Source organism: Cicer arietinum, chromosome 3, assembly GCF_000331145.2.
Source record: "Cicer arietinum cultivar CDC Frontier isolate Library 1 chromosome 3, Cicar.CDCFrontier_v2.0, whole genome shotgun sequence".
Lineage (NCBI taxonomy): Eukaryota > Viridiplantae > Streptophyta > Magnoliopsida > Fabales > Fabaceae > Cicer > Cicer arietinum.
In genome coordinates, this window is record NC_021162.2 from 55,687,532 (window position 1) to 55,713,050 (window position 25,519).

At 28.1% G+C, this 25,519-nt stretch overlaps 6 protein-coding genes across 6 annotated transcripts; 2 read left to right on the forward strand and 4 right to left on the reverse strand.

Annotated features, from left to right (window-relative positions):
- Positions 1-1,357: 1,357 nt before the first annotated feature.
- Positions 1,358-3,582, reverse strand: LOC101488259 (probable glutathione S-transferase). Its single transcript, XM_004492319.4, has 2 exons — positions 3,204-3,582; positions 1,358-1,919 (listed from the first exon to the last, which is right to left on the reverse strand). Exons 1-2 carry the CDS (start codon positions 3,522-3,524, stop codon positions 1,566-1,568), a joined length of 675 nt encoding a protein of 224 aa, XP_004492376.1. The 5' UTR covers positions 3,525-3,582; the 3' UTR covers positions 1,358-1,565.
- Positions 3,583-4,554: 972 nt separating this feature from the next.
- Positions 4,555-6,144, forward strand: LOC101489906 (probable glutathione S-transferase). The gene is made up of 2 exons (XM_012713548.3): positions 4,555-5,035; positions 5,599-6,144. Exons 1-2 carry the CDS (start codon positions 4,661-4,663, stop codon positions 5,941-5,943), a joined length of 720 nt encoding a protein of 239 aa, XP_012569002.1. The 5' UTR covers positions 4,555-4,660; the 3' UTR covers positions 5,944-6,144.
- A 106-nt stretch (positions 6,145-6,250) lies between these two features.
- Positions 6,251-7,324, reverse strand: LOC140919501 (probable glutathione S-transferase). Its single transcript, XM_073365591.1, has 2 exons — positions 6,864-7,324; positions 6,251-6,775 (listed from the first exon to the last, which is right to left on the reverse strand). Exons 1-2 carry the CDS (start codon positions 7,182-7,184, stop codon positions 6,419-6,421), a joined length of 678 nt encoding a protein of 225 aa, XP_073221692.1. The 5' UTR covers positions 7,185-7,324; the 3' UTR covers positions 6,251-6,418.
- A 3,965-nt stretch (positions 7,325-11,289) lies between these two features.
- LOC105851783 (uncharacterized) lies at positions 11,290-17,463 on the forward strand. Its single transcript, XM_012713550.3, has 4 exons — positions 11,290-11,668; positions 12,456-12,799; positions 16,040-16,367; positions 16,967-17,463. Exons 1-4 carry the CDS (start codon positions 11,348-11,350, stop codon positions 17,327-17,329), a joined length of 1,356 nt encoding a protein of 451 aa, XP_012569004.2. The 5' UTR covers positions 11,290-11,347; the 3' UTR covers positions 17,330-17,463.
- LOC101489588 (probable glutathione S-transferase) lies at positions 13,602-14,808 on the reverse strand. Its single transcript, XM_004492323.4, has 2 exons — positions 14,335-14,808; positions 13,602-14,138 (listed from the first exon to the last, which is right to left on the reverse strand). Exons 1-2 carry the CDS (start codon positions 14,653-14,655, stop codon positions 13,782-13,784), a joined length of 678 nt encoding a protein of 225 aa, XP_004492380.3. The 5' UTR covers positions 14,656-14,808; the 3' UTR covers positions 13,602-13,781.
- A 1,417-nt stretch (positions 17,464-18,880) lies between the features above and the next one.
- Positions 18,881-20,127, reverse strand: LOC101490242 (universal stress protein PHOS32-like). Its single transcript, XM_004492325.4, has 4 exons — positions 19,864-20,127; positions 19,656-19,765; positions 19,449-19,567; positions 18,881-19,210 (listed from the first exon to the last, which is right to left on the reverse strand). Exons 1-4 carry the CDS (start codon positions 20,036-20,038, stop codon positions 19,123-19,125), a joined length of 492 nt encoding a protein of 163 aa, XP_004492382.1. The 5' UTR covers positions 20,039-20,127; the 3' UTR covers positions 18,881-19,122.
- Positions 20,128-25,519: the final 5,392 nt, after the last annotated feature.

Genomic DNA, 25,519 nt, shown 5'->3' on the forward strand with positions numbered 1-25,519 from the left:
AGGCTTTTCTTCATATTTACGAAAATGCCATTCAGCACATTTGAGAATATGCATTCCTTGTTCAAGTACGAGGTACTATTTTCTTGGCACTTGGGGACATGTGTTGTCCTTTTCTATTTCCTTTCTTTAATGTTTGAATATTGTGTGGAGTCCTTTTCATTCTCTTTCTTCAATGGCTTCATAAAGCTTCACAAAGCTTCACATGTGAGCTTTTTCTCTTTCCTCCATTTAATTCCTTGTAAGAACATGTGATGTCCTTTTTATTCCTTTCTTTAAGGCTTTGTGAAGGCTTCACGTGATGCCTTCTTTCTTCTTTCCTTGCTTTACGACATGTGACCTTTTTTCTAAGGCTTGTTTGTTGTTGCCTTTTTGAAGATTGACTTTATAATCTTATTTAATCACATAATGGTACATATAGCCTTTTTGCCTATCATGATATGTTGCTTTCATAATGTCTTGGAAGGCTTTTCAAGATATTGACTATGGGCACATGCTATCATCATTCCTCGTACCTTTCTCTTGCATTCTTGCAACTTTTCTTCAAAGGCCTTTCTTTAAATATTTTTTAATAGTATTTTGCCTTTATTGAATGAATCAAACAATTCATTCTTTAATACTATTCTGCCCTTGTTGAATGAATTCAAATAATTCATTCTTTAATACTTTTATGCCTTTGTTTAATAAATTCAAAACAGCGAGGATGCTGAACTGCAGTATCTTCCAGCTCGTGAGGCCATCCTCGGCACTTTCATACTTAGCATTTAACTCAGAATTTTTCCTTCTTTTTCCTTAATGAATGATAACCTGTTTACTTATATAAAAACACTCAAAAGCACAGATTAGTCATTAAGCATAATCATAATCTTTAATTAATTTTGTTATCATTAAGACCAATTGAGAGAGATTTTGTCTCAACAGAAGGAATATTTATACAATTTAGAAAAGTAATTTTCTAAGGAGTTGTCGAAACTAACTTTTACTCAATTTTTAACACGAGTCAAAACAAAATTTAACACATGAGTATTTACATGTTATTTAACGCCTTTGCATACTATAATTACAAATTAACAGATAAAATTTTGCTATTGAAAATTACTCTTTTAATTTAAAAATCAAATTAACAGAAGACTCTCTTAGAATTTAAAAGTATTATTTAAAAAGAGTTATAACAATAAAAATTAATTATGTGTTCTTAAAAAAAACTCTATTTATAATTAAATAACTCTTTTAACTTAAAAAACAAGTAAATTTCATGTAATTTGTTAATTTCTAAATCAAGTGCTTAGGAGTTTATCGTTAAACATAACTAATTCAAACCACTCTAATGTCTAAACCGGTACAATAAGAACTTTAGTCATGCCAAAAATATTATTTTTTCATGTAGGTTTAGGCTTCAACATAAATACAAATATTTAATTGCAACAAATAAAAAGCATCACAAATATGAAAAGATACAACAATTAACTGCTTAATTAAAATATTCTACATCTAAAAAATAAGAAAGATAAACAAATAGTTCAAATAGTCTCCTTAAATTTCCAAAGTAAATTTCACCTTAATTTAATCTATTTTGAAGCAGCAAGACTTTCATAATGAGCTATGTAGAATGCCAAAAGTGTTTCTCTAGGAGGAAGTGTTTCCTTGACAATTGGATGATTATTGAAGTCTTGGCTCCATTTATAAAGCTTGGGGAATTTGTCATTGGTGAACAATTTCAATCCTATTGCTTCATATAAAATAGGGAGCCAATAAGCTATTAAGACAGCAGTAATGTCAAGAAAGCCAATATCTTCTCCACCAAAGAATTTGTCATTCAGCTCATTCTCAAGAATTTGAATAGCCACTTTTGTTTCCTCAATACTCGTCTCACGTTCATGCTCATCAATAGTGTAAAAAGTTTTCCCCATAGCACTAAAACACTGGCCACACAAATTATGGTCATTAATATAAAAAATTATGCATGATAAAAGTAGAAAAAAATAATAATGTAAACAAAGAGAATGTCACTCTTGTTCATTTTACTCAAATTAGGGAGAGACTTTAAATGAAAGAAATAAAATGATAATTTTATTATTAAATGTTATATATATATATAAAGGGACACATATATGTAATGTCTTGAGATTTTTGGTGGAAACGTGTTGTCAAAGTCTTTAATGATCTTTGAGCATTTGAGTCCCTCAATTCTTAATCATTTTGCACATATTAAAAAAAATCTCAATAATTATTTTACCAAACTATCTTTATTAATTATTGGGGTATTCTAATTATTATAAATATAAAGTTGGAGAATAATAAACTGAGATTAATACATAAATTATATTAAGTAAAATACATAATTGGATAGAAGAAATGAAAATTGCATTGGAAACTAAAAGTGACAACACTCTTTGTGGATTTTTTTTTCTTTTTCAAATCTGATAATTATTGTGGAACCCATGGAGGTACTTGTATATATGGTATTAATTAGAGAGTTTAATTAGAAATAAAATAATAATTTAAAAATATTGAGAAAAATGAAATTATTATTAATAATAGTGATATTAATAATATTTTACAATTGTTTCTTACAAAATATAAATTATATCTCTTAAGGTTATAATGTTAATCTTTTACCACTAAACTAACATATTGAAGACTATTTTATTAATATTACATTATAATTTAAAATCTACATTTATTTGTGACTTTCTTTTAAATATGTCTCATCGTTGTACACAGTAATTTTCTTGACAAAAAGATCAAATATTATTGTATAAATCATATCTTTATATAATTCTAAAGATAGGGAGGGGTAGGGCCAAGCCTGTCCTCCCTAAATGCCTCCCAGTTAAGACATTAATACTATATCAAGGATATATATGTCAAACTCAATTCTTAAGTTTCAGATTTGTCAAAAAAAAGTTTGAGACACATATCCGAATTGTGATTTTGAAATTTCCAACCAAGTTGGATCTATTCCATATTCCTTGTTAATTTTATATAATATTCTTTATTATTTCTTAGATTTCACTTTAAATAACTTAGAGAAAACTATAACTATAACCATTTTAATTTTGTTAATGAAAGTTAAACACATGGACCTAAGATCATAAATGAACTTACTTAAAGATTTTATCTAATTAAAGTTGGGTATATCATGAACATGAACTAGAGTTACACAACAAGAAAAAAAATGAAAAATAACATAAGGGAATAATTACCTTGTCATCTATGAAATTGGACCAAAAACGAGCCAAAGATCTTTTATATGGATCAGAAGGCAAAATAGGATTTTGTTTCCAAATCTCATCAATATATTCAAGAATCACAAGAGATTCTGAAACGGGCTTTTCATTATGAACTAATACAGGAACTTTCTTATAAACAGGATTGTAATTGATGAGTGTTTCACTTAAGTTTCCCATTTTTTCTAACTCATATTTGTATTCAACTCCCTTCAATTTTAGAGCAATCTCTACCCTGCTCACAAATGGACTTAACCTCATCCCAAAAAGTTTCAACTCTTCCTTATTTGATGCCATCGTAGCGCTTAATTTTTTTACCCAAACAATTGGTTATGGCTATAGTTTGATTGATTCCTAAGACCAATATTTATAGATAGAGTCAGGATTTTTATTCAACAAATCGGAAGTCAACCACAAAAGTCTATGTCTATTCCATTAATTTAAGGAGCGGAAGGAAATGTAAATGACCCCATGTATAGGTGTCATCAAATTAGTCTTTAAATTTTGGAAATTGTTTTTAGTAATTATAATAACATTGATATGAGATCAACATAGTCACATATTCAATTAAAACGTTACGTTGCTATCTAACTATAAAGGTTTAAATATATACTATTTTAATTAATATTTTACAATATTATTAATATATTTGTCAGTTTACGAAATTTAATGATTAATTTCACCGATGCTTACAATTCATACAAATTTTAGTTCATATTAAAATTAAACATATTTAATTGTCTTTCAATTTTAAAAATTTTGAATCAATTTTTGCAAATTATTTAGAACATTATAAAAAGCTCTTTCGTAGAAATTTAATATCATATAAAATAAATATGTATTTTTTAAATATAAAGAATTTAAAATAAAAATAACAAAAAATATAAATTTAAAAATTGAATTTTGAATTCATATTTTATAGAGAAACTTTTGGTATTGTTTTAAATATACTTAAAAAATCATTTTAGAGAAACTTTTGGTATTGTTTTAAATATACTTAAAAAAATCATTTAAAAATATACTTTCACTTCAACTTTTTATAATGACCAAAAATTTTATTTTTATTTTATACAAAATAAAATTGAAAAGTTGAAATTTTATAAGAATTAAAATCATAACCTATTTTATAGTAAAATTTGGTTTGGTTACAACTAAAACCGGTTATTTGATCCCTCTTATTTTATGTCTTGTTCTTTTCTTTTCTTGTTCCAGCATACCATTCTCATATCTAGTTAATGGTAAGAGAATCATTGTTTTATTTAATTCGAATACTTTATTCCTTGGATTTTTTTGAAGCATATATTGGACTCTCACATCTCACGTTATACTTTGTTTTGGTCAGAATACTTGTCATACTCTCCTTGGATCTATAAAACAAAGACGATTATGATTTAAATTACAGTTATATACGATTAAATTATAAACTTAATATTATGATTCATATAATAGTTGGCAAAGTGAAAAGAGTGTTGCAAAGCTGTGGTGCAATGGCTGCATCTGAGGAAGATGTGAAACTTTTGGGTTCTGTTGGAAGTCCATTTGTCATAAGAGTTCAAATTGCTCTAAAATTAAAGGGTGTTGAATACAAATATGTGGAAGAAAAGTTAGGCAATTTGAGTGAAACACTTATTCAATACAATCCTGTTTATAAGATGGTTCCTGTTTTTGTTCACAATGGAAAACCCATTTCAGAGTCTCGTGTGATTCTTGAGTATATTGATGAGACTTGGAAACAAAATCCTATTTTGCCTTCTGATCCTTACAAAAAAGCCTTGGCTCGTTTTTGGTCCAAGTTCATAGATGACAAGGTAAGTAACTAGTTCACATATCAATTCTCTTGATCACATCATTTTTATTTAGATAAACAACTTAATTAATCGCTTATAACATAAATATTTATTATATACATATTTATATATAAACTATTTCTATGATAAAAAATAAAATAGATTCGAAATGATTAAGTTTATGATAATAAATTGAAAATAATTTATGGACCATCATATACTTCAGTAAGTCCATTTGAACAATCTAAGCGGTGTTTTATGTCAATTAATAAGTTTAAATAAGTCAATTTAAACTGAACTTATATTAGATATATTTCAACTCAAACATATAGTCATCTATTAAAATTTTGGAGAAATTTTCTTCATAAATTTTGTTGCCTTGTGAACTTTGGTGAAATCATGTTACTAGTGATTGATCAAATTCAGTTATGAACTATTTTAAACTATTCATTGTCTGATATAAAGTTAATTTCATTATGAATTTGTTACTTTTAGCTATGAAATCTCATGGACTATAAAAAGTGGGTACATCACTAAATGTAAACTTTGCTTGTCATAATTATTACTGTAATTTGTGAAATCAGTGTGTGGCTGCTGCATGGAAATCTGTTTTTATGGTTGATGAGAAACAACGCGAGAAAGCAAGAGAAGAATTATTAGAGGCTCTGCAGTTTCTTGAGAATGAGTTGAAGGACAAGTTCTTTGGAGGAGAAGATATTGGTTTTGTGGATATTGCTGCTCTCTTTATTCCTTTGTTTCAACAAGTTGCAGAGTTTCAGTTATTCACCAGTGACAATTTTCCAAAGTTATACAAATGGAGTCTAGAATTTTACAATCATCCAGTTGTTAATGAAATTATGCCTTCAAAAGACCAACAGTTTGCCTATTTTAAAGCAAGAGCTGAGAGTCTTGCTGCTTCAAATAAATAGATGATAAATATTGTGTGAGAATATGAACTTCTAAGGAAATTTGTATAGTTAATTTCTTGTGTTTGTGTGAGTTATTGTTGTTTGAATTACATTTCAAATGGATTACAATGTATTGTTTCATATGTGTAACAGATTCTGCATATTATTTTCATTTTCACTATTTCAATTAATAAAAGAACAGGAGGGATCAAGTTATTTCAAGTGTAACTTTTTGTTTTTATTTTAATCGTCTGACAAGAGTTTTGTTAGTAGGGAAGTAAAGTCCGATCAAATATTATTTTAGTTAGGATTTGAATTTGAATTTAAATTTAGTTAAATGTTTTGTCATCAACTCAAGTTTATTAACCACTTGAGTCCAACAACTTTATTTCGAGTGTAACTCAGATTTCACACAAAAAACCATAATACAAATATGATTTTGAAATGAAATCCTAAACGAAACAAAACTTAATGAGATAAACTTAAAATTCTGAGCCTATTTTGAAACAAAGAGGCTCTCATAATGAGCTTTGAAATAGGCAAAAATAGGGTCTCTAGGAGGCATATTTTCCTTCACAATTGGATGGTTGAGAAATTCATGGCTCCATTTGTAAAGATTGGGACACTTTTCAGCATTGAACAATTGTAATCCTGTTATATCTTGAATCAAAGGGATCCAAAAAGCAATGTACACAGCAGCAATATCAACAAATCCAATATTTTCTCCTCCAAAGAACTTGTCCTTCAGCTCATTCTCAAGAATCTGTAGAGCCTCAGATGATTCTTCAACATTCTTTTCACGCTCTTTCTCATCATCAACCGTATGAACAGCTTTAATTGAAGTAGCAATTATCTGATCATTTCAAAAATTTAAACATTTATGAGTAATTTACATTACAAACTAATCAAGACATATACAATTTATAACTTAGAATATTTACCTTGTCGTCGATGAATTTGGACCAAAAACGAGCTAAGGCCCTTCGATAAGGATCAGAAGGTAAGATAGGATTTTGTTTCCAAGTCTCATCAATGTACTCGAGAATCACAAGAGACTCTGACACAGGTTTATCATTGTGAACAAAAACTGGAATTTTTTTATAAACTGGATTATATTTGAGGAGAAGATCACTTTTATTGGCCATATTTTCTTCAAGAAATTTGTATTGAATTCCCTTCAACTTGAGAGCAATCTGTACTCTGCAAACAAATGCACTTCCCACAGCTCCCAAAAGTTTGACATCATCTTGATTAGTAGCCATTATAGCACTTCAATTTTCTATGACTTTAACAATTGTCAAGTAACTTGTTTTGGTGTGTGAGTCCTTAGGTCTTGTGTGCTTTTATAAAATTTAGAAGATTAATTTTTAGTAATTTTCAATGTATACGTTGTTGACTATACACATGAGAAGGATCCAGAGACTTAAAATAAGGGAAAAGAGGTGCAGCCTTCTCAATCAAGATAATGGACAAAAAAGTGATGTAAGGGGTTACAGCAGCAACATATATCCAAAATTAATTGAATTTTAAGTGTGGTCAACTTGACGATGAAAATTATTAATTGTATTCACTTGTATGTATGTATGTATACGTGGGGAAACTTTAGACTATTGGAGGTTGAGAATCCTTTTCTGATATGTTTTTGGCTTATCTTGCTTTTTTTTTTTTTTTTTTGGATCCTTTAATATTTTAAAAATTTACAAAGTTATTATTATATTTACAAAGTTTTTCTTTATCTTATATTTGTTTTTGTTTTGGTTATTTATGTTTTAATATATTTTTTAAATTATCATTTAAACATATCAACGTGTCATTAAATATTGAGTGGCGAGTCTATGTAGAATTATTGTTAATAATTTTTTTAACCTAAAAAAGTTTCTAATTTAATTGTTAGAGTTCACGTATAAAAAAAAATGTCAACCATCAGCGTCTTCTTATTCTTATTTTTCATCTTCATCTTTTATCAATATTAAAATAAGATTATTAATAATAATCTTAGATAGATTTGTCAATTATCAATTTTAATGATATGTCGACGTTTTTAAAGTATAATTTTACATATATATTAATGAAGTAGTAAATTCAATCACAAGAAATGAGAGTTTGAATTGGAATTTCACCTTTTTAAATTTTTTTTTTTAAAATTTAAAGAATTTAACTCAAGATTCATCTTGGTTATGAAAATAGAAAACGAATAACGTTATTGGTTAGTGAAAAACACACAATTTAAATTACCTATTTAATTTGATAATCAAAATACTATAAATAAATAAATAGAGATAAAGGAAGAGATATCACACGAAGATATATCATGGTTCACTCAACTTGGGTTACATCTAGTCCTCACAACCGTAAGATTTTTCATAAGTGTTCAAAACAGTTCTTGGTTTTTACACCACCAGTCCAAATCAATCTTGATCTGTAACAATCTTCACCTTTCAACCTAGAAAAGATTTTTACAATCACCTTTCAACCTTGAAATGATTTTTATAAACACACTCAATCTAACATAAAAGATAGATTTGAGTTACAAATGATGTGTATGATAAAAGTGTTTGAGATCTTGACACTTCTCAACACTTGTTTGAGATAAATGAAAGACAAACTCAATAAATAATGATCCAAAGATATAGTGGAGAGAGCTGAAGTTTGCTTCAAGAGTTTTTTTTTGACTTGTTACTTGAACAAGTGTTGGTAGATTTGTAAATTGAACTCTTGCATTCATCTTCCAATTGATCTTCAATTTATAAATTTTAAAAGGCTTTGAATATTCAGTTTAAAATGAATATGCCCGTTGGACACACTTCCCAAGTGTCAGATATATTTTAAAGTAATTAAACATGTGTTTATTTGCTGTCCAGAACGTTCTTGACAAAACGGAGAACGTTCTTGCTTTTGGGTTTTATGGAAAACGTGAATGAGTGAGTGAATGAGTTGTCACATGTCAGTTGACACTGTTTTGAGTTAGGTTTATGCAGAACTTTTTACAAACTATTGTAAGTACAATGTACTTGTGTCCGTGCTCACAACTCATCAATTTGGTAATCAATTTTGAGGTTGTTTTCCACCTTTGGTTATTGATCTCGAGTTCTTGGTTTCACCAATAATTTAAGCAGTCTTGATACTCTTTATTATGTGGTTTATACTGTAGAAAATTATATGTTTTAATTTTGTCTTTAAAAGAGAATTAAAACCATAATGTTCTTTTTGTAAAAATAAGAACATTCTTCGTTTCTATTTTATTTGAATGCTGAACTTTGACAGCTATTATGTGTCAGTCCTTTGTCTCAGAAGCATGATGTGCTTTATGCAAAAAAAGTGCATCAGTAGTGTCCTTGCTGTCATGGTTGTCCTTTCCAATAGTTCATCAATTTGAAGATTGATCTTGATGTTTTGTTTTGCCTTTGTTGATCCTCTTTGATCGAATTTATCCAAAACAATCTTATGTAAATTATTAACTTCTTATGTGATGAATCCTGATGTTTTGTAGTGTAGATAGATGTACTTTTGTAGCCCATATCGATGTTAAATTACATCAGATTATGCTATTTGTAAATCAGAACGTTTTTGGATTAAAGTTGTGAAAACAAAGAACGTTCTTCGTTTCTGTTTTGAGTGATCGCTGGATTTTGACAGTTGTTGCGTGTCAAGCTTTTCTGTTTTGTACGTGTGTCAATGATGCAGTGACTTTATCATTTATGCTCAGTTTGTACTTGCTTACTTTAGCCATCAACTTTGGGGACTAGTCTTGCTTTTTATTCTTAATGCATTGCTTTGATCTTATGAAAAGAATTTGCCAAAAATGATATTGAGTATATAATTATGTTCCTTTGTAATAAATACTGATGATTTGAAATGTAGATTGATATATTTTTGTAGCCCAAATCAATCTTGATTTAAAGAAGACTTTGTTCTTTGTAAACAAGAATGTTCTTGGATTTTCAAGATGTTGTCAAGAATGATCTTCGTTTTTCAGAATGTTGTAAAAAATGCTCTTCGTTTCTCAGTCTTGATCTTGCTTCTTTCAAATGATCTTGCTTTTGATTTATAGTATATTATATGATCATTGATTGTTGTATGAATGTATTTGACCATCTTCTTCATGAATATGTCATCTTGAAGATGTAATAATCATTCTCTTGAATGATTGATATATGATACATTCCTTTTGAGATCATTTCATTATTGATTGGATACTTTTATGCACTTTGATGAAGTGAATGGTTTCTTGCTTGTTAACTTATGCAATTCATGTTCCTTAAACAAAACTCAAGTACAATCATTAGTTGACCACCATTCATAAAACTTAATCATTTATTCTATAAAGTTTGTTGTCATTAAAACATACATTAGAAATGTTTTTTCCTCAACAATTAAAAGATAAATGACTTATACAATAGGAAAAAAAAGATAAATAATAATTTTATGAAAGTTTTAAAAAATAATGGATTTTATAAATTTTTTAAAAGATAAATGTTCAAAATAGTAACAAAGAAAGATAAATTTTTGGTTTTTTTTTTCAATACCCTTTTTTCTAAAATAAATTATCCAAATACTCCATTTTCAAATTTGTATACCTAAGTATCCTTTTTTTTTCTAAGTCACAAGTCGCTATTTAGAACGACGACTTCCTTAAGGAAGCTCACGTTCTAAATGGCTACTTGTGACTTGGAAGAAACAAGAAAAAAAATATTTAAGTATATAAATTTGAAAAGGGAGTATTTAGATAATTTTTTTTGGAAATAAGATTATTTAAAAAAAAAAACCCAAATTTTTGTCTTTCTATTTCTTTTGTTAGAGCTTAATGGTAAAATTTTCAAATGTTAAGCGGCTCTTGAACATTAAGTACATAGAAGTGAATATTGCAAGTTTAAACTCACAGCCTAACACATCAACTCGTTCAATGACAATAATTAAATTCGAATATTTGTAAAGACAGAAAAATATATTGATTTATTTTTTTTTTTAAAAACATCACCATTAACATTATAATTTTAAATGATTTTTAAACATTAATTTATCTAGTTAGAATTTGCCGGTAGTGTAAAGAAAATCTGCACCTCTTTTCCTATTTCTTTGACAAAAATTCGTTTGTTTATTTTGTTTTATATGTTGAAATTCTTTTCCTTTTTTATATATGGATTATTCCCATATCATATTTATTTGATTTGATATCTATATACTATCTATTTACATCCACATGTGTTCAATTATAAATTGCCCATTCCACTTTTCCTTGTCTTTCTTCTTTTCAGATATCAATCATCATGTCAACAACGCATAGATTTAAAAAATAAAATTAAAAATCAAACTAATTATTAAATCAATCATTAATCTTCTTATAAAAAGCAAGTAGACCTTAGAAATAGCATACCAACACAAATTGCTTGATAAGATCAATCAATTGAGAATTCAAAGTGCAGCAATGGCTACATCTGAGAAAGAATTGAAACTTTTGGGTTCTGTTGGAAGCCCATTTGTCATAAGGGTTCAAATTGCTCTAAAATTGAAGGGTATTGAATACAAATATGTGGAAGAAAAATTGGGCAATTTGAGTGAAACACTTCTCAATTACAATCCAGTTTACAAGATGGTTCCTGTTTTAGTTCACAATGATAAGCCCATTTCAGAATCTCTTGTCATTCTTGAATACATTGATGAAACTTGGAAACAAAATCCTATCTTTCCTTCTGATCCTTACAAAAAAGCATTGACTCGTTTTTGGTCCAAGTTCATAGATGATAAGGTAATCCAATTTATAAATTATTACCAATGAGATATATCTTAATACTTAGATTATTGTTCTAAATTTTAAGTTATAGTAATGCAGACAAAAATATGACTCATGAAGCCACAATTGTAGCTGGGTGTTGTTGCAAAAAAAATTGAACTACTCCTTTCGGTCACTATTATAAACAAAGTAGTTCTTTTTACGGTTTTAAGAAATTTAGTTAAGTGTAATTGATTTTTTAAATTTTATATTTTCAGATTTATTAAAAAAAAATATTTTTAATGTCAAATATTCAATTAGTTGCATTAAATAGTGTGACAAGAGGAGTATAAGTTAGAGAACTCAACTCACCATATATAGTGACACAGCTTTACATATTCAATTATCCAAATTGTTATTTACCCTAAAAAAATTGGACCAAGTTCATTTATGATTATATTGCTTATGAGTTTTATGTAAAATCCTATTATTACTAGTTATGAACCACTTTAAACTATTTTTTATTGTTATGATGTGTAAATTTTATGAAATCATGTAAGGAGGTTTTGTAGAATTGTTCATGTTATTGAATTTGGGAAATGAATCCTGTGTTATGTATTTCATTTTGGCATGACACCCTTAACACAACTTGGTCTCCAAAAGATGCATTGGATTTAAGATTTTTTTCCAATTCCTAAAACTCCAATTACAAAACTTCAGAAAACAAAACAAGATCCTTGGCATGTTAGAATATCAGTCAATGTAAACTCTAATTGTCCTAATTATTTTCTAGTATATATAACTATAATTTTTGTGATATCAGTGTGTGGCTGCTGCATGGAAATCTGTTTTTATGGTTGATGAGAAACAACGCGAGAAAGCAAGAGAAGAATTATTAGAGGCTCTGCAGTTTCTTGAGAATGAGTTGAAGGACAAGTTCTTTGGAGGAGAAGATATTGGTTTTGTGGATATTGCTGCTCTCTTTATTCCTTTGTTTCAACAAGTTGCAGAGTTTCAGTTATTCACCAGTGACAATTTTCCAAAGCTATACAAATGGAGTCTAGAATTTTACAATCATCCAGTTGTTAAAGAAATTATGCCTTCAAAAGACCAACAGTTTGCCTATTTTAAAGCAAGAGCTGAGAGTCTTGCAGCTTCAAATAAATAGATGATAAATATTGTGTAAGAATATGAACTTCTAAGGTTGTTTTTTTTAGTACTTGTCTTTGTGTGAAATATTTGTTGCTTGAGTTTCATTTCAAGTGAATTATAATGTCTCATGTGTCATAAAGATCCTACAATATTGTTATCGTTTTCGCTATTTCTATTAATGAATGAATAATTTCCTCAATTCTAATTGGTAACACAAATTCTCCTAAAACTTAAAATTTGTGGAGGACTGATTGATATAATGATATGGATCATCAGAATTTTGAAGGAAATATCTGAAGTTAGATAGCTGTATTTTATGCATGAAGGAAGTCAATTTGAAATGAATGGTTTAGTTGATTCAGACTATGCTGGTTGTTTGTTGATAGTATGGCTTAGGACTTAAGATCTCTTTGGTTTGGTTTATCTGAGTTTATTTATTGACATAAGGAATTGCAAGATCGTAGAATTTATGGAAATAACTTATGATATGTCCATAGACTCTGTAGGATAGTTTATGAAATACTTATAACTTATACAGAAACAGTTAGACTTTATTTTATCTTTTGTTATAGAAATAACTTATATAGCTTATATAAGATAAACACTTATGATATAAGCACTTAATTAAATTGTTTATCCAAACAATAATGTTTTGGAAAGTGAATTTCTATATAATTATATGTGAGTATTGTAAGTTACACTATTTTGTGGTTGATTAGATACGAGAACATAGTTTATATGCAAAACTGATGTACTTCCAATAATTCTTTTATGTTGATTGTAAGGTTGTAGCTGCTTCAAGTTTCTTAAGCATGAGTTAGAGGATAGAAAGACACCTTTTTCTTTATTCAATTAAATATTGAAAAAACTACAACAAAAATATCATTAGATTTCACATGAAGAAATCTCATATTACAAAATATGATTTTTAAATGATATCCTAACAGCAAAATCTCAATGGCAGATAATATTAGTTCACAAACTTTAAATTCTGAGACTATTTTGAGGCAATGAGGCTCTCATAGCGAGCTTTGAAATAGGCAAAAAGAAGGTCTCTAGGAGGCACATTTTCCTTCACAATTGGATGATTGAGAAATTCTTGGCTCCATTTGTAAAGCTTTGGATACTTTTCAGCAGGGAACAATTGCAGCCCTGTTATGTCTTGAATCAAAGGGATCCAAAAAGCTATGAACACAGCAACAATATCCACAAATCCAATCTCATTTCCTCCAAAGAACTTCTCCTTCAGCTCATTCTCAAGAATCTGTAGGGCCTCAGATGATTCTTCAACATTCTTTTCACGCTCTTTCTCATCATCAACGATACGAAAAGCTTTTATCGAAGTAGTCACGATCTGATCATTTCAAAAATTTAAAGATTGATTATATTTCCAAAGTATCATTTTTTAAAAATGTACACAGCTGCAATTTGGGTTGTGACATCAAATTTAAATTTTTTTATATGTTTGTGCAGAGCAATTGTAACGCGGCCGCAGTTAAAATTGTATCAGTCATATTTGACAGTAATTTTTAATAGGCTAGGAAATTTACCTTGTCGTGGATGAACTTGGACCAAAATCGAGCCAAAGCTCGTTGATAAGGATCAGAAGACAAGATAGGATTTTGTTTCCAAATTTCATCAATGTACTCAAGAATCACAAGAGACTCTGAAATAGGCTTCTCATTGTGAATAAAAACTGGAACCTTTTTATAAACTGGATTGTATTTGAGAAGAAGATCACTCTTGTTTGATAAGTCTTCTTCATGATAATTGTATTCAATTCCCTTCAACTTTAGAGCAATCTTTACACTGCAAACAAATGGGCTTCCAACAGCTCCCAAAAGTTTCACCTCTTCCTGATTTGTAGTCATTGCAGCACTTCAATTTGTTTTGGTGTGTGAGTCCTAAGGTTTTGTGAGCTTTTATAGAGTTTGGAGGATTAAGTTTATTACTAACTTGTTATGTTCAATGTACATGTTGTTAACTAGATGTGGAAACAGATATCACATTTATATGAGAAGAATCTAGAGATTAAAAGTAAGAGACAAGAGATGATGACTTTCCCTATCAAGAATATAATGGCCAAGTGATGTAAGGGGTTACACCAGCAAGGTATATCCAAATTAATTGAATTAAGTCTGGTCAACCTGACAATGGAAATTATTAATTGTATTTACATTTGCATCTATTTTAAGTGTTATAATCACTTTACATCATCATATCATATGTCGTGTCATTTAAACTATATTAAATTGTCATTTTTTAGTTATAAAATTATAATGAATTACTAAAACTATCAAATTTTAAAATAGAGGGATCAATTTTATAAATTATTGAAAATATAAAATTAAAACTACAATTAAACAAAAAAAAAAAACTTAAGTCTAGCGTCTAAATTACCTTTATTAGGCCATTGAAAATATAAAATATTATGTATTAAATGAGGGGTAATTTGGAAATAGTATCATTAAATAAAAGAGAAATCAATAGTTTTGCTTATATTTTCGAGTAAATATTTGTATAAAATAAAAAAAAGGCTAAATAACATTCGCAGTCTCTTAATTTAATTATTTTATTCTTTATCTTTTTTCTTTTCGATTGAGTCATTTATTTTAATTTTAAGTGACAATTTTATCTTTTATGATTTAAAATGTCAACAATGTTATCTTTTTTTTTACAAAAATTCATTAAAATTTTTAAACAAAATCCATAAAATTAATTAACATCTTCAATATAATATCAAATTCATAACTTAAATTTTTAAATAAACTTATATTTTGATTCTTTATTTAATAAATTTAATATTGTTGTAAATGAAAGTATAATAAAAAAATTATCCATTAAATTATTATTAAAGAAAATATGATAAAAGCGTTATTGACGGTCTAGATTGTACCACGTATATAGACATGTGAACCCAATTAATGTTTCCCATGTTAGGTCGACTATACTTAATTCATTTTTCTATACACACATTATTGCTGATGTACCCTCTTACATCAGTCGACAGTCTTGATCAAGAAGACACCAACTTCTTTCCTATTTCTTTAGTATATATACATCTCGATATTATTCCCATCTTTATATTTATTTTTAAATCAATTTATCAACACTTTAGTGCCACTTTTTAATTCAACAACGCGTGGATTAAAACTTATTCAAAACTTCCAAACTCTATATAAACCCCCCAAGACCTTAGGACTCATACACCAATACAAATTATTTGACAATTGTTAAAGTCATAGAAAATTGAAGTGCTATAATGGCTACTAATCAAGAAGATGTCAAGCTTTTGGGAACTGTGGGAAGCCCATTTGTGTGCAGGGTACAAATTGCTCTCAAATTCAAGGAAATTCAATACAAATTTCTTGAACAAAATTTGTTCGACAAAAGTGAATTACTCCTCAAATATAATCCAGTTTATAAAAAAGTTCCAGTTTTTGTTCACAATGAACAGCCTATTTCAGAGTCCCTTGTGATTCTTGAGTACATTGATGAGGTTTGGAATCAAAACCCCATTTTGCCCTCTGATCCTTATCAAAGAGCATTGGCTCGTTTCTGGGCTAAGTTCATTGACGACAAGGTAAATTTCCTAACTTTTAAATTGCAATTGCATTTTTTTAATGTTAGTAATTAGTATCGTTAATATTATTAGTATTTTTTTTTTCAATTTAGTAATTAGTATCGTTAATATTATTAGTATTTTGCATCGTAAGACTTGATATCGTTGAAAATTATATTAAAAAATATGGTGGATGCAGCCTTAATTGCAGTTGTGTTACAACGACTTTGCACAAACATACAACTTAACTTTGATGTCATAACCCAAATTACAGTCGTGTTACGTTTGTATTGATTATTTTGTGAGTAAATAGTTATTTGGGTCCTTGAATATGTCAGATAGTGTCACTATAATAATCTATCTATGAATGAATCAAAATTGTATGTGTTTTTTGCTAGTCACTTTGGTTCTCATATATGTCTTTAGTTTAGTTTGGTACTCAAACTTAGTGTTCTGTTTGTCAATTTGTTCTGGAAAATTACAAATAGAATACACACTGAGGGATGTTTTTACATTCAATATTATAATGACATTGTCTGGCACATGGAAGTATCAAGATGAATGAACGTTCACTCTTATTTTTGAAGGTTAATAAATGTTTGAATTTTTGAAATGATCAGATTGTGAGTTCTTCATTTAAAGCTGTTTTTACGGTTGATGATGAGAAAGAGCGTGAAAAGAATGTTGAAGAATCAAGTGAGGCTCTAAAGATTCTTGAGAATGAGTTGAAGGACAAGTTCTTTGGAGGAGAAGAGTTTGGATTTGTTGATATTGCTGCTGTGTTCATAGCATTTTGGATCCCTTTGGTTCAAGACATAACAGGGTTGCAATTGTTCACTGCTGAGAAGTATCCAAAACTTCACAATTGGAGCCAAGAATTTCTCAACCATCCAGTTGTGAAGGAAAATTTGCCTCCTAGAGAACCTCTTTTTGCATTTTTCAAAGGTCGCTATGAGAGCCTCATTGCTGCAAAACAGACTTAGAATTTCAAGTTTGCAGACTTTCGTTATCTGTCATTGAGTTTTTTTATGTTAGGGATTTCTCCATGTTAAAGAAATTCAATAATATTGTTGTCATTTTTCATATTTCAATCAATAAAGAAAAGAGTATTGCTCAATCCTAATGGTTATTTGAAGCATTGAATATGACTGATGCGATATTAATTGCAATAGCAGAACATCAAAAACCTGTTGTGTTGAGGTTGCAGAAATTTTTGACACTGATTTGCATATTAAAATTCATATTAGGAGAGGTTGAGCAAAAAAAGAAAGATATCAGATTATAGCTAGAGTGGTAAATATCTCCTTTTCCTTGTGGTAGACAGAAGACAATTGTCAGTGCCAAAGCAGAAGTTGTAATGGTATGTTAGTGATCATAGATTCATAGTTCTAACAGAGATGTTCGTTTGGAAAAAATTAGCTGTCTGGTTTGTATTTGTTGCATTCATGGTTTGAGTAGGGATAATAACTTGCTGTCATAAAAGAGAGCAAAATTAAAATTTAGAAGGAGGCCTATTGAGTTCTATAGTGATGGTAGAAACTGTGAGGGACAACTTTGGAACAACTATTCATGCGGTATGCTGAATACTAAAAGTAGATAACAGAAACTAAGCCTGCTGACTGGTGGTGAAAATGGGGCAAACTACTGCTTTTGTAATGAAAGAAGAAAAGACTATTAATCATGTATTCTTTTACTGAATATACAGTTGAAAAGTTTGGATGGATATAATTAATTGGTGGGACGTGAAGATGCCGATAACATCAAGCCCGTGATAATAGTTCGATTGATGCCGATAACATCAGACCATTTTAGAAGTTGTGGATATGTCTATGCTTTGGAGTTTTCTCGTTGTTATGGGCCAACAAAATAGAGGTGTTTCTAAAAATTGCTCAACAGATTGGGAGCAACTACTGTTCCTTACTAAACTAAGACTAAGATTTTGGATGAAGGGATGGAACTTGGAGACTTGGAGTATCCTTTTACTCCAAGTGCAATACTTTCAAATATTGAAGGTGTAACAAGCTGGCACCAAGCAAAAGATAACAAGAACATGCTCAGTTGGTTTCCTCCACCATCAAATACTTGGAAATCGAATGTGGATGGTTCGTCGAAAAGTACATTGGGCCCAAAGGATATAAGTGGTGTTCTTCAAAATGAATGCTATGAGGTTTTGTTGTGTTTCTGCTGGTATGTGTGAACTCTATTGATGATTAACTTGCTTCTGTAGCTGCTGTTTTTTTTTTCTCTGTTTATTCTTTTATGTATGTGTTGTGCTAATCTATATTCAAGCTAGTCCTTGTATTGCAGTTGATGATTGTATCTAAACTGCTCTTCTGGTGTGACTGTTAGAAGCTTGTAACATGTGAAACTGTTGTGTGGTTTTTGTCTGGCCGTCTAGCACACGATAGTGTCGCCCTGTAACCCATCATAGAAGGTGGATAGATTTTGTCCACGTCGATGCTGTTTTTGGGATATAGATTATAATAGCCAGGATTTGACATATTTAAAATATCTCTTTTTAAAATCAACAATGATTGTCTTAAAATGTTTATAATTTGTCATGGTTATTCATATAATAGTACTTATTCATATTTTACATGACAGACTACTCTTAGTAGAACTGATTTACATAGCCTAATTACTAAAGCACACCGATTACATTATTCCTTGGATAAGCTAATGGATAATATTTAGAATAGTAACTCCATTAGCCTAAGTACAAACAGTACAAGAAAAAGATATCAAAATCTTAAATGTTGCTTCAGAAATGGATCAACTAGTCGCTGCTGCTTGAATCCTTCACAATAGTCACTGGGCATGGGGAGTGAACCATCACAAAGTTGCTAACACTTCCCAATAGTATCCTGTTACCATAACACAAACATGTTCAACATACCAAAATCACAATAAATGCATATGCTCATGCATCAATTGTTCTAACCAGACTTCGAACTTTAGTACTTTAGTACTCTTGATCAGTTCATCATTAACTTAAAGATGTTTCACAAGAATAAAATAAACTATGATGGTGATAAAGTCCATGAGTTAATCATGAAATCAAAAACGAATTAATTAAGCCATTATAATTTAAAAAGTGTGAACCTTTTGATTGTGCTAAGGCCTCTGCTTCCCAAAACCAAAGCATCTAGCTTTAGATCTTCAATAGAGTCCATAAGTTTCTGTCTTGCATCACCCCAATACAACTTTGCAACAACACTCACCTACAAAATACAATCTCACAACCATAACAAAGTATTGACAACCTTGAAAATTTGTATCTACACTTTTGAGTAGGATTTTGAAATAAACCTCCTTTTGTACGGCAGCAGCATGAAGCATATCAAGAACCTCAACATCAGCTTGCACACCATACTTGCTTAAAACCTCTGCCTCTTTTAACTCTTCCAAAGGAATAAGAGCTACAAAGAGAACAAAATCAAATTTTATAATCTAAATTTAAAATTATTATATAAATTTATAAGAACCAAAATGAATTAGAATAAAATAAAAGACTCACGTGAACCGGTTTTTGCTAACAGCTTATTACGTGATTCATCAGAAGAATTGGAATTGATGTGAATAAGGTAAAAAGTGTCACCTTTATCAGCCATATTTACAATGGCCCATTTGAGAGCATTTTTACTGTTCTTAGAAAAATCCATTGCAATTCCAACTTTTCTATCCTCTACCATTGTTTCTTATTATCTCTTATTGTTTTTCTCTCTCTATTTTTTTTTTGTGAACTTAGTATCTTAGTGGCTTTTCTAGTGCTCATGCAAGTAAGAAGAAGAGTTTGGGGGATGAGATTTAAATACTGTATTTTTTTACAAGAAATGTTAATTGTATGTTTGATTATGTTAAAATATAATAAAATGATTCTAGCATGAATAGTAATAATTAAAATTAAAATAAATAAATACTACTTTTTTAATATTATCTTAGATTTATTGAATTGTGTTGAATTATCAAGGAATCATAAATTTAATTAATAATATAAGAATATTTCTAAAGAATGTTTAGATAAATTATTTATACAATTTTTTTTTCCAATTCCTCACGTTATCCACCATGCCCAACCCCATATATATATGGTAGATGTCCATATGCATAAGTTGAGATCGAATTCATGAACATATCTCAATAAGATTGATCCACTAAAATAAAATATAAATTATTATATTTATATTGTATTCGACTTATAACTTAGTTGTCTTCTTTAAGTAAAAAAACAAAAACTTTTTGTTTCTAATTAGCTTCGTAAGATGATTTTAACATATTGCACTAAATAAATATTTGTTGATAAATTATTTTTTCTTTCATATTTGTAGGTATATAAAATAAGTGTTTTTAATCCATCCTATAATAAAAATCGGGTGTTTTTATTAGTCTCTACAAAGTGATTTAAAACATATCTTTTTTATAAAATGAGAAACTAAAATTGATAAAACAGAATTATAACTTTTATAAAAACGAAACTTAATTATATAAAAATTAAAAATATATTTAATTAATTTTATTTTTTGTCAAATAGGTGTCAAATACTAAGGATGATATTTTGCATTAAAAAATAGAATAAGTTATTCCATGTGCCAGTTTTTCACACATGTTGTTTGCATATCTCTGAAGGCCATGCTAATATATGCAATGACCTTTTTTTTCTTACTAATTTGCAGTAAGAACAAGCCAAAGGCTGCATTTGAAAATAAAATACATCCTTTTTAGTTTAAGTAATTCAACTAATATTTGAAAGGTTGTAGTTCTCCGAGTAAATTACTACATATGATTCTTAAGTTCTTTCTATCATTTTCAAAGCTTTGCGCATAAAATGTTTTATTAATATAAAATAGTTACCTAATTAATTTTCACCAAAAATTAATTATTTTTTTATAAATAAATATTAGTAATTAGTTAAATTAGTATTTTTACACATTCTTTAAAATAAAATGTTACCTAATTAATTATCGAAGAAATACAGAATTCTCTTATTGCTTGGTTGTTTTTATATGGCGAGAAATGTCTGTGGGTGATCATAAAAATTGCACACAATTTTTTTTTTTAAATTTGGGGAAAATAGCAGGAATAGTATTTCAGTTGACAAATTAATGCGTAGTGGAAAGCACTTCAAATTAGCTTTTACTTTTTATTCTATGAAGCTTCATTTATATATCATATTAGTCATTTTTCTTTAGAGATTAAATAAATTTTTGTAACTTATAAAGTGTACTATTTCGTGTTAAAAAGTTACAATAGAAAATTAAGAAGAATAATAAAATTGTAAAAATACAAATCAATACAGAGAATCTTAAGGTCTTGGTTTCAATTGTAACTTTGAATATCTTTCATTTTAGTTATATTTGAATTTTTTTTATTTAATTATCAATCTTTTTACTAAAATTATTAATTCGTTTGGTCATTCATAATTAATATTTTTTTCTAAATTAACCATTTGTTTGATCATGTAAATAGTATAAATTCACAAAAAGTATAAAACATAAAAATATTGAATGATTGAAAAACTAAAATTAAGTTTGAGAATGCAATACTTTATAACCTCAATATATTATCACATATATCCACCAATTAATTACAGTACGATCGCTAACAATTAATTATATAAAAAAAAAAAAAAAAACATACAAAAGGCGATCAATCCTAACATGTGATTTGAACAATAGAAAACTTCAATTGATCATTTCAATGAGTAATTTAATAATTTAGAAAAAGAATATCATATGTTGTTTTTTTTTTTTGTTTTTTTTTTTTTGCAAAGAGTTGCTAATTTAAATGGGTTTGTTTGTTTTCAATATTTTTACTTATTTGTATTTAAACTCATTGGATTGTTTGTGCATAAGTTTTATTATTGATTTTTAAGATGTGATAAAATATGTTTGTATATTTTGTAGTAATTTGTGGTTGCTACATATTAATTACTAATATGTAATTAAAATATTGTGATGTATTTATATACTATGAATTAAAAAAAGTAATTGACAATTAAATCAAACTTGTAATGATAGTTATATTTTTTGTTGTTCGTTTTTTAATCATAGGGATATATGTAAAGAAGTAGTAGAACGAGGAAGGCTATCTCATTTTGGAGAGGACTCCACCATATATAGACATTTATTTGGGTGGCCAAGGTGGATTCTCACTTATTTTAAGAGAAGCAAATAGTGTGCGGGTATATCTTCCATTTGCTCGCGTTGTGGGAAAGATTAATGAAACAACTATTCATGTTTTACGTGACTTAATTTGTACACACCAGTTAGGTATGAATTCCTATTGTACCTTTTAATTTTATTATTGACTTATTCTCTTTTGATTGAAGGAATTAGATTTTCCATAATCTCAATAAAAAAGGAATCAAAAACCACTACAAAGAACCATAATACGATTTTTATGAAGACATGCTAGTCATTTTGGAATTTCCATAACAAAGTTATCTTCGAGGCAAATTTCATACCACCTCGTAACCTGTGGAGGTAATTCAAAACTTCACTTAAGAGATTGATAGTCGTATTTCTCAAATCTTTTATCACAATCCTCGTGCTAAGGATACAATCTATATTGACTGGAGGAAGCCACAGGCAGATTGGTCAAAGCTTAATAGTGATGGTACCGGCCAAAGGAATGGAGAAACATCATGTTACGGTGGACTTCTTCGTAATTAAAAAAGGAGATGAATCAAGGGCTATAGTAAGAAGATTGGAGCGTGTGATGCTCTTCAAACTAAAATGTGGGGTATGTATCTTGAGTTGGAAACAATTGCAAGCTTTTCAGTCTTGGTGCCACACATTTCGTAAGCTTTTTGAATGTGATTGACAAGTTCAAATTTTCCATATCTGGAGGGAGGGAAATGGATGTGCTAACTCACTCGCCTCATCTTTGCAAAATTATTTTGATGACATTCTCAGACTTGAATGCCTCTAAATGTCTGCCTAGTTTCGTAGTTTTTTTCTTCTTTTTAGGTCTTTGCTCTTTTTGTACCAAAATAAAAATGAATCTAAAGATATCACCTCATATTATTGAATGATGTAGTATAATTAATGTATTTGATATATTAGAATGTGATATATCAATATAATTATTTATGAATTTATTTTAATTTATTATATTGATATTAATTAAAGTCTCCAATATGATGTCATAAATCACAATCAAACACTTAATATTATTTGGTATTGAATTTACTATTCTATATTATTCATCGTGTTCACACTTGAGATGAAAATAAAAAGAAAGCCTCCTTCATGAAAATTTATCACGTTCACGCAATATCACATGCCTGCTATTTTATTTTATTTTATTTTTATTGATAAAAGAAAGCTACAAATGCAAATTAAGATGAAAATATACGGGTGTATAAGATTTGGGGCTATTTGTTGCATATTATAAATAAATGAAAAATGATATTCAATAATTTGAATACAGGTATTTTATCTTTACAAAATTTTTGAGTAAAATATCTTATTGAATAAAATGAGTGAGGGTAAGATATTTTAGACGTTCAGTGTATAAAAAAGTTTTTCATTTTTCTCCTTTTTATTAAAAATAATTTTCTTTAACAGCGGATCAAAATAGGTATTTCATTTCTAATATAAAAATCATTTTTTTGAAATAGTTTATGCACAAATAACTTTTTTTAGAAGAATTTTAATTATATTCTTATGACAACGATTTCCTAATCGATTTGACATGTCATAAATAATTAAAAAGAAAAAGTAATTTAACTATATCTAAATGCTATTTTCCAAAAATTTGAATAAGTGACACCTTTTTTTTAGGATAATTATTGGTTTTGAATAAACTGTCATTTTGATAATCAAATGTATAATTTACTTTTATAATAGCTTTTAAATAAATTAAATTTACAAAAATATATGTATTATTATATTTTATTAATTATTTTAGTTTTCAAATATGTTTTTTATAATTAGTTTAATTTGCAAACATATTTTTTATTGATTAATTTAATCTATAAAATTGTTGATGAAAGAGATATTGAAAATGCATTTGTATTTTCAATACACACAAGAAATATAATACAATCTTGCATATTTAGGACCAAAATTATTACTCGATTGATTTTTTCCATAGTGGTCGTTTATAATTGGGCCTACTCTAAAGAGGTAAGGGTAAGATCTTTATAAATTTAAAGAAAATTGGATTCTATACCCCCCACACTTTGACTCCTACCACCACAATTTTTGAAAAATTAGATTTTACCCTTATTTTTTTCACATCTTTTCATTGCAAATTTTTTGGATTCATTTATTACTCCATACAAACACGAAATTTTCAGTATAGAATGTTTTTTCCTAAAATCCAATTTATAAGTTAACACACCAAAACTTTAAAATTTACAATTTCTGATAAGTACTAAAATAGAGGAAATAAATTTACATATAAAAATTTTATTTAAATTTCAAAAATAAAATTTCAGATATGCAAATAAAAAAAATTACCAACTAAAAAATTCAATTTTCCGATATTTTCTGTGTAAAAAAAAACATAGATGTGGGAGATTTTTTTTTTTTTTTATATATAGTTTTCTTATATGTAAAAAAGCAAGAGAAAATAAAATTACATATCAAAATATTTGTATTTGAAATTTCCAATATGTAAAAAGATATACATATAAGAAATTTTGAAAACTCGAGATTTTCATATTAAATAAAATAGATTAAAAAATTCTTTAATAAAATTTTTGGAATGTAAAAAAATTGACAATTCAAAACAAAATTTTTAATATGTAAAAAAGACATTGATGTGAGGTTAAAAAAAATAGGTGGATTTTTTAAAAAAAATTGTATATCTTACAAAAGTATTTTTGAAGTTCATGTACAAAGTAATAAAATATAGGATCAGAAGTTAAGATGTGGGATATGAAATCCAATTCTCCAAAAGTATTGAGCTCGAATACTATCTACCACAAAATTAAATAAATTAACGCAATAATAAAAATAAAAAGTGAAAAGAAAATGACAATAGTTTTAACAATGAAGTTGGGTAAAACTTAATTGTACCCCCATACCACAAAATTAAATAAATGAAGGCAATAATAAAAATAAAAAGTGAAAAGAAAAGGACAATAATTTTAGCAATGAAGTTAGGTAAAACTTAACTGTACCCTCATTTACCACAAAATTAAATAAATGAATACAATAATAAAA

What these genes read in the sequence shown, in the direction of transcription:
- LOC101488259 (XM_004492319.4), bottom strand. Translation starts at nt 3,524, where the DNA reads ATGGCATCAAATAAGGAAGAGTTGAAACTTTTTGGGATGAGGTTAAGT. An exon ending in CCAATTTCATAGATGACAAG is followed by an intron (nt 1,920 to 3,203) that starts GTAATTATTCCC and finishes TTGTGTGGCCAG; the next exon opens with TGTTTTAGTGCTATGGGGAA.
- LOC101489906 (XM_012713548.3), top strand. Translation starts at nt 4,661, where the DNA reads ATGATTCATATAATAGTTGGCAAAGTGAAAAGAGTGTTGCAAAGCTGT. An exon ending in CCAAGTTCATAGATGACAAG is followed by an intron (nt 5,036 to 5,598) that starts GTAAGTAACTAG and finishes TTGTGAAATCAG; the next exon opens with TGTGTGGCTGCTGCATGGAA.
- LOC140919501 (XM_073365591.1), bottom strand. Translation starts at nt 7,184, where the DNA reads ATGGCTACTAATCAAGATGATGTCAAACTTTTGGGAGCTGTGGGAAGT. An exon ending in CCAAATTCATCGACGACAAG is followed by an intron (nt 6,776 to 6,863) that starts GTAAATATTCTA and finishes TGAAATGATCAG; the next exon opens with ATAATTGCTACTTCAATTAA.
- LOC105851783 (XM_012713550.3), top strand. Translation starts at nt 11,348, where the DNA reads ATGGCTACATCTGAGAAAGAATTGAAACTTTTGGGTTCTGTTGGAAGC. An exon ending in CTTGCAGCTTCAAATAAATA is followed by an intron (nt 12,800 to 16,039) that starts GATGATAAATAT and finishes AGAAAATTGAAG; the next exon opens with TGCTATAATGGCTACTAATC. An exon ending in CTAAGTTCATTGACGACAAG is followed by an intron (nt 16,368 to 16,966) that starts GTAAATTTCCTA and finishes TGAAATGATCAG; the next exon opens with ATTGTGAGTTCTTCATTTAA.
- LOC101489588 (XM_004492323.4), bottom strand. Translation starts at nt 14,655, where the DNA reads ATGACTACAAATCAGGAAGAGGTGAAACTTTTGGGAGCTGTTGGAAGC. An exon ending in CCAAGTTCATCCACGACAAG is followed by an intron (nt 14,139 to 14,334) that starts GTAAATTTCCTA and finishes TGAAATGATCAG; the next exon opens with ATCGTGACTACTTCGATAAA.
- LOC101490242 (XM_004492325.4), bottom strand. Translation starts at nt 20,038, where the DNA reads ATGGTAGAGGATAGAAAAGTTGGAATTGCAATGGATTTTTCTAAGAAC. An exon ending in GTTAGCAAAAACCGGTTCAC is followed by an intron (nt 19,766 to 19,863) that starts GTGAGTCTTTTA and finishes TTCTCTTTGTAG; the next exon opens with CTCTTATTCCTTTGGAAGAG. An exon ending in CTGCTGCCGTACAAAAGGAG is followed by an intron (nt 19,568 to 19,655) that starts GTTTATTTCAAA and finishes TGTATTTTGTAG; the next exon opens with GTGAGTGTTGTTGCAAAGTT.